We start from the raw sequence: 13,500 nt of genomic DNA, 5'->3' as shown, positions 1-13,500 counted from the left end.
GATTATTCTTGTCCAAAACAAGCAGAAAAATGCAAAAGAAACATTTTTCTGTGGTCTTTTTCTTTGTGTGAACTTTAAAAGGAAAAATGCACGTTATATGTAAATAATGCAGAATTGGCCATTGTCTACTTTCCATTTTAAAATGACAAAGATCATCCAGACAATGAAAACAGTAACAATATGAGACACACATGAGAGCCATCGGTGGTTACATGTGTGGTTCCTTTTAGCCAATAGCAGAGTTTTATTCCAAGTATTGGGAATGTTTTACAGTCTCTGCTATCAGCTGAGATGTTGATACAAATTTCAGTTTCTTTAACCAAAGCACCTGTTGACTGAACGCTGCAGTCACCTCTAATAGAGGTTCTTTAACGTTTATTCTGGATGTGAGCTTGATAAATACATTTCAGGATGGAATAGAGAGCCCATACAAAGTCTTATAAATCAAGTACACCAGTTTACATTTTTACAGACTTCCAGACTTAGAATAATGTATTTCTGAAGCAATAATGAAAGAAAAACAGTTTTCTATTTATTATTTTCTAGCTCTTTTGGTTTTAGTGTTTGTATGTGACCAGTTAGAAAAACATTATTCAGACTGGGAAAACATTTTAGTTGCATTTACTGGCAGTGATGAGCTAATTTGTCTCAAAATACAGATTAAAATTGAAACATTTTTAAACAACGTCCAAAAGATGTATAATTTATCTACAACCTGCAGCTCCTCTCCTTATAAAAACAACTGTGAGCTTGACTTTGCTGTTGGATGTTTTAATGTAATCATGCAAAATGCTCTGGGATGGACTGCCGACCTGTCCAGGTGCACCTGCCTCTCGCCAGTAATCGCTGGGATAGGCTCCAGCTTCCCTCTGACTTTTAATTCGCCAAAGCCGTTCGGAAACGGGCGGGATGGACGCCACTTAATCATACAAGTCATTGCTTGTCAGTTTTCCTGAGACTTCCACATCAGAACTAACCTGAGTAAGAATGAAGGCATCATCTGTATAAAACTGGGGATTGACGTGTTGGCAGATATCTGTTAATTCATTACTATATTGTGAGAACATTATTAGTCCAAGTATGGAGCCCTGAGGAACTCCAACTTGGCAACCCAGAAAAGGAGATTTAATACAACTGACTGTCACCTGATGAGTTCGGTTTGACAGATGTGATTTTATCCAGAAAGTTGCTTCTTCTAAAAAAGTGAGGACTTTTCCACAGTGGCAGCTTCCACTGCAACCATCTCAGAATATCTACATTTCCAGTCAGATCTCTGGCATCGGCCAAAATAACTTCTGAACTCTGACCTGAGCTGCCATCTGTAGAGTCTCTGTAGCTTCAGATGTCCTGTTGTCCCTTATAAACGTCAATATTCTAGAGTCCATTTTGTTGAAGAAGGATTTACTCAAATATAACGTTTTGGAAAAAGTTGTAATCATTCATTAATTGTACCGCTTAAGGGTTGTGGGGAAGCTGGAGCCTATCCCAGCAGTCCTTTAGGCGAGAGGCAGGGTACATCCTGGACAGGTCGCCAGTCCATCACAGTTATATTCAATCCTTCTTTCCTCATTTGTTGTGTTTTTCAGAGCCTGCGCACCAGATGGAGCCATTTCTCTTGGAACCTCAAATAAAGACCGAGAGTCATTATCTGATCCGATATGATCAAGTGAAACCGTCACATGAGGAGAGATTAACACATTTTCTGTTTGCTGTAAATATGAGCAGCTGCTAGTTTAGATACAACATCAGCTTTATAAGATGAATTTAAACAAGACTGTAATTAAACTAACCCTTCAGACTGAAGTTTGTCACACTAGATGGAGGAGAATCTCATTAGAGATGTCCCAGAATGAGGCTAAAATACGTGTCTGTTGACCTTGAAGCAGCTCCACCATATTAATGAGGTGTTGTTTGCTGGATTAATGAGCTGAATGCTTCTTGTTCTGTGACCACTGCTTGTCTCAAACACGGATTCCTGCAAACAAAATCCTGCCAGAAGAAAAGTAAAACCGCTTCATTAAAGCGTATTTAACCTGCACAGAGACTCCAGTGTAAGAAATGTTTCTGACAGAGAGGTGGGATAAGAAACAATGCTGAGTCTAGATATTTAACGACTTTAAAGCAACACCAAAGATGTTTATGAGTGTTAAAACTACATGATTCTGTCTTGTTTCAAGTTCTAAGTATACTTGTGCTATTCTCATTCCCGGGGGTGCAGCGGCCCTGGAGATCCTGCAGGACCCACTCGTACAGGACCCGAGCTGCCGGCCCAGTTACAGAGAATCACCTGCATGATGACGGACAAGGTTTTAACCATCCATTGCCCCTGATCATAAGGATTTGTGAGTAAACCAAAGCACCTTTATCTTAATTTTGGTTTGTGAACCAAGGAAACGGCCATTTTTCTGTTTTTTTTTGTTTTTTTTTTGGCTTAACGAACCCGAGTGTCGCATCAGGCCTGCAACAATTGTTTATTTGAGCGTCAGACTCTTTAATTCCTGGTTTAAAGCTGAACTTGGTTTAATTGGATTCATATATATGTGTGTGTGGATGTTATATTCTGAAATATTGTTTTGATGAAGTTGTGAAATAACTGAAAACCACACGTGTACTGGAAGAAGCCCTTAAAACTTTACCTTCTAATTTTTATTTCTTTATTCATATTTACTAAATCTTATCTTTTGACTTTAAACTTTCTGTGTTATGTCTTAATTGCATTACAGAATAACTGGTGTCATTGATTTCCAGCTATAGTTTTTATTCTGAGTGAACGTAAACTAGGGTATTTCATATTTTCTCCTTGGGAGATGGAGGCACCTCCATAATTAAAAACATAAATAAGTGTAAAAAGCTAAAGGCTAACTATTACTGTTTCTCCTGTTTACCAATATTAGTTTATTTTTATTTAAGTAACGTACCCAGGGCCCCACTCATTGTACTATCACAAGTCTTAACCATAGGGTTAATATCTAGCTACTTGGATTGGGTGCTTCATGTTGTTTGTCAAAAACATACAAATGTTCCTTTTATTTTGTGAAAAGATGAAATGGAAACACAGCTACAGAAGCTCCATTTCATGTTCACCCTTTAAAGCTCAACTCAAGAGGAGTCAAGACTCAGGAAAAATGTCAATTTTTCAACATTTTAAGAAAATGTCAAATAAAAGAGAAAAGGAGACAAAAGTATCAGATTGCGTACACCTTTTTTTTTTTTATCATGATGTAATGCAAAAGATATGTAAAACTGTATGCATGAAAAATAAGATTTGAACACTGAACTTTTGAGACTCTATGTGACATGATCATGACAGTGATGTATGAATAAAACATACAAGCCTTGACCTTTCTACGTTTTCCAGACCTAACCATTCATTCATTAATGTTTAAAGCCAAACATACACTCACCAGCCACTTTACTATGTAGGCTAGATATATTCTGCTGCTTGTTAACCTAAATATCTAACCAGCCAATCACATGGCAGCATGTAGTCACGTAGACTTGGTGAAATTCAAACTGAGCATCAGAATGAGGAAGAAGGGGGAATTTAGTGACTTTGAACATGTCATGTTGTTGGTCTGAGTATTTATTGGGATTTTCACACACGACTATGTCTAAGGTTCACAGATATGTTCTGATGAAGAGAAAATATGCAGCAAGCTGTAGATGTCTGGACCAGAATGTAGCAGAAGACCACCGCGGGTTCCCTCCTGTCAGTAAGAACAGGAAACTGAGGCTACAATCCACACAGACTCACCAGAACTGGACAAAAGAAGATGGAGAAACGTTGCTGGTCTGATGAGTCTCCAGTTCAGCTCCACATTCACATGGTAGGATCAGAATCTGCTGGAAACATCATGACAACATGGATCCATCCTGCCGTCAGGATCAACGCTTCAGGTTTCACATGGTCGCTGCCCAGCTTGTTGAATCTATCACACAAAGATTTAAGGCAGTCCTGGAGGAAAAAAGGAGTCCAACGTCATGTTTGAAGGTGGTCCTAATAAAGTGAATTGTGAGTGTTTAACTGTGTTAATCTGAACATCAACACACATGTTCATCATGGAAGTTAAGTAGAGAAGAACATCTGCTCTCCACACTGTGTTGTCAACAAAACACTGCAATGTCCTGCAAGTGTGAACAGACTAAAGCTCCACCCGATTCCCTGTTCCCTATTTTTCTTCTGGATTATCCCCATCGTGAAAAATTATTCTGTTCAGGAATGATGATATTCTATATTTAATACATAACTGAAGGATTTTCAGGACTGTGGAGATGAAGAAGCCTCTGACTGAACAGACCTGTGAATGCAGCAGCTGGTTGCAGAGGAAACCATGTGCTCTCCACCACAGGTTGAGATGATGTGCAGCATGTGGCTGCTTGCATTCCTACACCTCTGTCTGCAGCTGATAAACTGCAGTCATCTGAGTACTTTTGCACATGACAGGACTCTGAGTTGAACTGAAAGTCTGCGGACAGTTTTCTATACGTCTGGTTCAGTCCTCGCTTCCAGTATGACTGGTATCCCAGTCCACCAGGCAGAAAAAACATTCCTTCAGGCTGATGCTGCTGCCACCACATCTGCACTAAAGAAGTAAAGTTAAAGTGTTTCTAAGCAAGTCTGAATCATGAAATGTGGAGAAGTGAAAACTGCTTCGCAGCTTTGTGTCTCCTGTCTGCAACGTTCATGTCTTCATCGGTCTTTTAGACACAACATCGTCATCAAATACACTCAAACAGCAACGAGGTCGTGTCTTTATGACATGAAGGTTTGTATTAGCACAATAATTTTCTTCTCCAGCCATTCAGCAAGATAAAATCTCATGTTGTTATATCATCTCGATGATTTTGGGTTTCATCGCAGCTTCCCACCACAGATCAGCCAGCTGCACAACTTCTTCATCTAACTTCCTGCAGCACACCAAAGATCACAGAATGAATCATGCAAACAAAACCACACAAGCAGGTTTCTTCAGTCATTGCATGCAACCCCAACCCTCCTCCTCCTCCTCCTCCTCCTCCTCCTCCTCCTCCTCCTCCTCCTCCACGAGACATGCGGTGATAACATAATTAAAACGCTGAAGTGGATCATGTTGTAATTATCAGAGAATAATAGGTAGTTGATCAGGTGAGGCTTCCAGTTCACCCTCTGCAATGCCCCCCAACGTCGCCATGAAAAACCCATCAGCTTTTACACCAAGCTGTAGACATGCCTTTCTAACGCCTGACAGAAAGCGAAGCTGGAGCTTTTCTCTGATGAGCATGCAGCGCGTTACGTGCAGACATGTGCCAACAGATCGTCTAAACGTGCAGCTGTTGCTGAACATGCCTGCATGCGAGATGTCTCTGTCAGGACTCTCACAGTGGAATCAATACGGGAGGAACACCATCTGCATCTTCACCAACTCCTGTTTGCTTCATTTACATGCATCTAATGGCATCTGTATCCATCACTGCAGGGTTTCCTGTCAAATCCAGGTCTCTCATTGGGAAAGATGGTTGAAATAAGCTCCGAAGACATGGGAATGGTCCCACTGCAGCAGGCAGAGAGTGGCAAGGACACTGTGCCCCCACAGCTCTGCATTTTGATGTAAATGTGAGGCTGCCTTGCAGGTTGAAACAGAGGCAGAGGGGGGGGGGGGGGGGGGGGGGGGGGGATGTAACTGAGGAGATTCTTTGTGAGGCCTCCTGTAAATCCCAAATGTTCTCAGGAGTGAAAACAAAAGCAGCGTGAGTGCTTGCACCAGCCACTTTGTCCCCCTCCAATGACGCACCTTCTGCCAAAAACAAAAAGCACCACAGCCATTCATGCCACCTTTTTAGAATAACCCCCCCACCCTCCTCGTGGCGGCCAGACATTTACAGTGTCAGGACCTGCAGGAATCCACTGAACCCACTGGTTGCGTTGTTACTGGAGGGAATCGCCCTGGACTAACGCCCACCGGGAGCTCTCCGGCTCTATGAAACCAGTGTACACGGCGGCATGTGGCTGGGATTAGGAAATTTCACTGTGGATTAAAATCGTTCCAACGCCTTCATGGCCACCCGGTGAAAGAAAAGAGTCTGAAGCTGCAGCACAGATCTAGTGAGCACTCTGGGCCCATGGTCTCACTGAGCAGGTACGTTTATTTCCTTACTCAGGTTGTGCAGCTCACCCTGATGGATTAGAGCTGCACACATGTAACTTATTTAACATTTTTATAAAAGTTTGGTAAGGATGTAAGTTTTCTAGGAGAAGATAAAACCACATATTCCAGCCATGGCTGTGTATGTATGTAGAGAACTGAACAAAGTGGGCTTATGAAACCCGTATTAACTACAAGAAACTGAAAAAATAACTAATCAGTCACACAGGTTGCCAGGTTGCTAGTAGATTAAACTTTCACCACTAGTTTTATGATGTTTGACTCTTTTTAAGTGTTTTATGTTAGTTTTTATGTGTTTTCATGCTTTTATATGACGTCTGAGATGTAAAGCATTTAGTTCCAGTCATGGTTGTTCTCTAAGCACTTCATAGATAAACTGATGGAAACTGTAAAAACCTTCTAAAATAAGCTTTTTTTTTTTTAAAAAAAAAAGTGTAGTAAACGTAAATCCTGAAAGGGGTTCTTCTCAAATGATCTGACCGTTTTGGACGTAATAATCAGGCTTTTTAAGTTCCCTTGTTGAATCAAATGAGCAGCTCTTGTGTAACGTTCGAAGTGAACCATGTGGTCCATTCTGCTGAATAAACTTATTGCCACACAGTCAAATAAATAATGACAGTGAATTTGTAACAATACAGAATGAACACAACCCTGTTGTAATCCTAATCCATGGATAAATAAGTAAATTCTCCACTTGTTTACCTGCAGCTGTTATCAGTCCTCATAACTGTGGAGGGACTGGACACGTCAGTACCTAAACTATCTGCCCCTGTTTGTCTTTGTGTTTACCTGTTTACACTTTAAATCAGTCTTTAAAACTAATCAAATATATATCTTATTCCTGCAAAAATTGGAAAATTTTCTAAAATGCAATAAGAAACTTAATTTGTTTTAACATCTTTTTAAAACCAAACGTTCACCTGCACATGATGCTTCTCAACAATAATAACTCATTTAAAATCTAATTCCACTTCAAAAACACTGAGGTAAGGTGAAATAAAGACAGAAAGGGCCATAAATCATGTAATTAGTGCAGTTAAATGGACGATACCACAATTTGCCATAAATGACAAAGTGAGAGTGTCAGGACTGGGTATAAAAGGGGCATTTGCCCAAATCTTATCTTATTTCAACCAACGATGGGTTGTAAATCAACACTCAATCATTTGTAAATTGTAAATCAATAAGTTCTAACAGAATCTTTTGTCAAAGAAATATTAAAAAGAACTTCAGTCCTTTTTCATCAGAGCTAAATATTCTGAAATTTTCAGTTTTTAAAGCTCTATTTATTATTATATTATTATTGCAGCGTAATATTCTGCATGCTGGTATCCATGAGGAAGCAGCACACAAGTTAAAAAGGCTTTTAAGAGAAGTTTTCACCATCAGGGATGCAAAATGTCTCAGAAACTGTATCAAATATTTCACGTTGGGCTCCATATGGGTTAAATACAGAGATGTTTGTCAAGTTCGTTTAAAAAAGGAGCTTGTAGTTTTACTTTTTTTTTTTTTAATATAATGATCATGCAAAAGTTTAGCAACTTGCTTGGGGGCATTGCAGTATTTTGGTTGTTCAATCAGGGGTGATTGGTTTGAATGAAACTTTATCACCCTAAAGAAACAAATTGCACCAGGGTTCAACGTATACGTCAACGTAACCTGTTTATTACGATCTGGTTGAGCAAAGCATTTCAAAGTAAGAGTCTTGCATTAGAACAATCGCTTGTTCTGTTTAGTTTAAGCTTTTATGTAAATTTCTGAACTTCCGGAGGACATTTGTCTCCATCCAGCTCAGGGTTGTTTTGTTAAAGATGTTGAGACGTTGTTGGCACCAGTGTGGTTGTTGCTGCTGCTCCCAGATTACGCTGCAGAAATGGATGATTGCTGTTATTAAAATAATCCTGAGGGGAAAAAAACCCCAAATAATCTTATTACAGTGTAAAAACTCAACTAGCAGCTTTAGGTTTGTTTATTTAATATTAAAGGTGAATTTCTCTAAAATATTATAAAAACTCTAAAATATGACCTTTCTTCTGGGTTACTTTACAGTTTTTACTGCAAATCTACATGTTTAATGTTAATTAACATTTAACTAAAAGCAGATAAAATTTACTTTTTAAATAAAAGATATTTAATTTTACATAAAGACTGAGACATTTTAAAATGTATAATTTTATTTAAATGTAATAAAACGATCAAGACACTAAATGTAATTTTAATAAGATTAATAATTAATACTCTGTTATTGTTATTCTGTTTTATTAAATGAACATATTTACGTATATATTGGCAATGAGATTATTCAGGTGATTTTGGGATGAAATAGTAAAATTAATGTCCCCGTACTGACAACATACTGATATAACATTGTAAATTACTGTGTCTTTCATTAACCCATAAAACTCCACAAAATCTATGCAGTCAATCCACAATGATCCATGATTACGCCATTATTTACCACATTTTCATCCTAAAATAAATAATTGGCACTACAATTTTGCTAAGAGACATATATTTTCACCTACAAATGATGATAAAGCCACTTTCTGTTAAACTTTTAAACAGTCAGATTAAACTGGTGGTAATTTATATTAATTTTACATAATTTTATCCTGATAATCCGACAACTGGGGCTGTCCTGAAAACATCATTTCTGCTTTTTAAGTCATTGAGCGTCTATAAGAATATTTACAAAAAACAGTCAAACAAAAAACAAACAAAAAAACAAAAACATACAAACCACAACTAGCAAAAAAAAAGTTTTAACATTAAACATTTAAAATGTGAGTAAAGCAGAAGATTCTGTGTAAAAGTAAACATATAAATGATATTTGTGCAATGAAACTTTTATTTATTTAACTCTTGCTGTGTTTACTCTTGCAGCTCCACGATGTTCCAGGTGTTTCCAGGTCACATCCAACCAGCTGGACACCGAAGCTGCAAAACCCGTCTGGTCACCAAAGATGGCCACTGCAACATCGAGTTTGGCAACATTGAATACAGCAACCACTTTGCATACCTGGTGGACTTCTGGACCACCTTCGTGGAGATCCGCTGGCGGTTTGTTCTCCTCCTGTTTGTGGCTGCGTTCACGGGCAGCTGGTTCCTTTTCAGCCTGTTGTGGTACTGGGTTGCTAAGAGCAACGGCGATCTGACTGGGCAGAACCGAACAGACGGGCACGTCCAGTGTATAGACAATGTTAACGGCCTCACAACGGCTTTCTTGTACTCATTAGAGACTCAGACCACCATCGGCTATGGGGGCAGGGCTCTGACTGGTCACTGTGCTGGCACAGTGGCTCTGATCATCATCCAGTCTCTAATTGGAGTCTTCATCAACTGCTTCATGTGCGGCATCATCTTGGCCAAGATCTCCTTACCCAAAAAAAGGGCAAAGACTGTAACCTTCAGCAACACAGCAGTCATCTGCTTGAAGAAAGAGAACCTGTGTCTCCTGATCAGAGTCGCAAACCTTCGAAAGACCTTATTAATTGGAAGCCAGATCTACGGGAAGCTGCTGAGGACCACGACCACACCGGATGGAGAAACCATCATCCTGGATCAGGTGGATGTTGACTTCATGGTCGACGCTGGAAAGGACAACTTGTTCTTTGTTTGCCCTTTGACCCTGTACCACGTGATCAACAGCTCGAGTCCGTTTTACGAGCTGTCCGCTGACACTCTCCCCCAACAAGACTTTGAGTTGGTCGTCTTTCTGGATGGAACAGCTGAGTCCACCAGCTCCTCCTGCCAAGTCCGAACCTCCTACATCCCGCAGGAGATCCAGTGGGGTTACAGTTTCCTGCCGATCATCTCCCGCACCAAGACAGGAAAGTACCGCGTGGATTTCTCAAACTTTTCCAAAAGTGTCCGAGTCACCACGCCACACTGCGTCCAGTGCTTCCAGACAGACGCCGACCAGAGAAACCACAACAACCACAACAAGGAGAATCACAGTCACCACCAGAAGATGGGCATCGATAACCCGGGCTTCCAGGTGATTAACATTCACGACTCTGTGGACGTCACCAAAATGTAAGAGGAGCTTTGCAGGACCAGAGCCAGGGCTGGATTTAAAGTGCACAGGCCCCTGGACCCAGAGTGTTCCAGGGGGCCCCTTCTCCACTGCAACATTGTGAAAATGGTAAATGATATGCTGTGAAACGGCATTTCTAACATCTCTCAGCCAATGGTTGCAATAACTATCTGGCTTTTATGTATATTTTGTTTCATGCCCAAACTGCTGGTATTTGCCCCACATGAGCCCCAAGTGGGTGTGGGCCCCTGGGCCTGTGCCCATAATGTCCATTGGATAATCCAGCCTTGACTAGAGCCATGAAGAAATGATGAAGATGCTTTCTGCAACAAGCTTCTTAAGTATTTGTGCTGAGCAGTGAAAAGACACTGGAAACGCTGCTCATCACAGCCAAACCAGCGTTGGGATTTTGTGTTGGTAAAGTGTAAAGGACAGTTTGGAGTTTGACACGTTAGGTATGAAATGAGTAAAACAGCGAATGGCACAGTGGGTACCTGTTGAGGAGATTAGAGTCTGAGCCTGTTCTAATGAAAACTGTGTGAGAAAAAATCTAAAGTAGCACAGGTCTTTTGAGTTTGCTCCTTATTCCTACTAAAACGCTAAAAAAAACCCACTCTGGAATTTGTTGTCATGGTGACAGATCTTGTTTGTCATAAGTAGGAAACTGTGAGCGTAGCTGTAAATGTATTGATTTAAATATGACCAGTCTACATGTTGTAGGTGTGTAACACTGCAGCGTCTCAGGGAAAGCCTCAGTTGGAATAAAACTTTTTTTATGCATTTCCTTTTTTAAAATGTTTTATACACTAAATGTTTTATACACTCATATTTAACTATTATCAGAATAATCCACTACATTATATTTCCAAAATTTTTCCACACTCACTGACTGTTATGTTAGGTTCTTATCTATTCAGCTGGTTGGTCTCACAATCATCTCATCAGACCAATCACGTCATACAGATCAATGAATTTAATCATGTAAACATGGTGAAGTTGACCTGAAATTCAAACTGAGCATCAGGATGAGGAAAAATGGGGATTTCACTTACCTTAAACATGACATGGTTGTAAAACTGGACAATAGAAGATGGAGAAACGTTGCTGGTCTGATGAGTCTCCAGTTCAGCTCCACATTCACATGGTAGGATCAGAATCTGCTGGAAACATCATGACAACATGGATCCATCCTGCCGTCAGGATCACCGCTTCAGGCTGCTGCTGACCCCTTAGTACCAACTAAACCATTGTTTAATCACAATAACCAAAATCTTATAATCATCAAGTAAGAGTAATGCTACTTTAAAACATTACTTGTGTAAAAGAAAGTAATTATCCAAAAACTTATTTAAGTGAAAAAACAACTCAACACCAATATTGTGATTGTAATGTTTGACATATTCTTTAGAAATGATGTAAAGTTATCAAAGCCTGACCTTTCATGAGCCGTGATGGTTGCAAGCTAACGCTAATTCCTCCATGGAGAATGTATTGTGGTCTGATTAGCCGTGGAGCATTTAACAAAATGTTTACAAACACTGAAAGGATTGATGTGAAAGACTACTTTTCCACTTAGATTATGTAAGCTAACGATTAGCTTAGCAGGTAGAATATAACAGCAACAACTGTGTTTGTAGCTGGAACGTTACCAGGTGTGGTGATTCTCTTCAGTTGACTGCCTCTGATATTTTTCATATTTCTTCATCCCCTGCCCGCTAGGTGTGCAGTTTGTGTTACAGCAGGCTTCTCAGCGACGTTGCAGTTTTTCTTACACCACAATGTTGGGTGGCAAAAAGCTATTTGCTATTAGCTCTTTCTCAACAAGGATGCTGTTAGTAAACTCCATGCTTTAATAAAGTAGTTCAGCTCTTACGCATTCAGGTCAGACAGACATATTCCTAAACAAAATCTGTGGTTTTTTGTGCTCAAGACCTGCATGATTTTGGTTTGGAAACCTCTAAAAACTGCCGACTGACAGGTTTTGCTACTGATTTAATTTTAGTGGTGATCTGATTTGGATCCAGCGATTTTTTATTTTTTTATTTTTTTATTTTTTTTAATGCTGTGGCGGAGATTTGAGCTTTTCTAGTTTGCAGCTTTTTCCACCAACGATATATATATATATATATATATATATATATATATATATATATATATATATATATATATATATATATATATATATATATATATATATATATATATATTATATACACTACTCACAAAAAGTTAGGGATATTTGGCTTTGAGGTGAAATTTATGGAAAATGCAATATGTTCATGCTACAGTGATATAATATCATAAAAGTAAGACATTTAAGTAGAAGGATGCACTACTGATTTCCTCATCTCAAAAAATTCATTCAACACAAAAGGTAACAACAATGGTAGTTACACCACAACAAAAAATTTGAACGTCTCAATATCTCGTCATGTGCCCTTGAGCATCAATTACAGCTTGACAACGACGTCTCATGCTGTTCACAAGGCAACTTATTGCCTGCTGAGGCATGGCATCCCACTCTTCTGGAAGGGCAGCCCTCAGGTCATTGAGGTTCTGGGGTGCAGGGTTTCGAGCCTCTACACGACGGCTCAGCTGATCCCACAGGTTTTCAATGGGATTCAGGTCTGGAGAGAGTGCAGGCCATTCCATTTGAGGTACACCAGTCTCCAACAGCCGTTCCCTGATGATGCGGCCTCGATGAGCAGGAGCATTGTCGTCCATGAAGATGAAATTAGGCCTGTGCTGTTCATGTAGGGGCACAATCACTGGATTAATGATGTTATTCAGGTAGTATGGGCTTGTCACTGTACCATTCACAAAGTGTAGGGCAGTTCTGTACCAAGTGGACACCCCTGCCCACACTGTAACACCGCCACCACCAAAAGCTGGCCTGGTGACAACAGTGGCTGATGCATAGCGCTCTCCCTGACGTCTCCAGCATCGTTGCCGGCCATCATTTCTGCTCAGTGTGAATCGACTTTCATCAGAGAACAGCACTGAGGCCCACTGGTTCCTCGTCCAGCGTAAATGCTCCCTGGCCCATGCAAGACGATGATGCCTGTGCCTGGTGGTGTGGTCAGGTACCCGTGCAGGTCGTCTAGCACGCAGACCACGCTGATGGAAACGGTTTGGAATGGTCTGACGTGACACTTGGGTGCCTCTCACCTCTCTTAAACGTGCCTGGAGTTGAGTGGCATTCATCATCCGGTTTCTCAGGGCAGTGTTCACAATGTAGCGGTCATCAGCACGGGATGTGGCCAAAGGACGTCCACTTCTAGGCCTTTCTGTGACTCTTCCAGTCTCTCCATATCTCTGTTG

General features: G+C 40.2%; 1 protein-coding gene across 1 annotated transcript; it reads left to right on the top strand.

Annotated features, from left to right (window-relative positions):
* Positions 1-9,033: 9,033 nt before the first annotated feature.
* LOC306761195 (ATP-sensitive inward rectifier potassium channel 1-like) lies at positions 9,034-10,182 on the top strand (the record flags this gene model as incomplete). The annotated part of the gene is made up of 1 exon (XM_079247296.1): positions 9,034-10,182. One exon carries the CDS (start codon positions 9,034-9,036, stop codon positions 10,180-10,182), a length of 1,149 nt encoding a protein of 382 aa, XP_079103422.1.
* Positions 10,183-13,500: the final 3,318 nt, after the last annotated feature.

This window comes from Telmatherina bonti, assembly GCF_933228915.1.
Source record: "Telmatherina bonti genome assembly, chromosome: 10".
Classification (NCBI taxonomy): Eukaryota; Metazoa; Chordata; class Actinopteri; order Atheriniformes; family Telmatherinidae; genus Telmatherina; species Telmatherina bonti.
The sequence above is the reverse complement of the archived record's forward strand: the minus strand, read 5'-3'. Positions and strand labels throughout refer to the sequence as shown.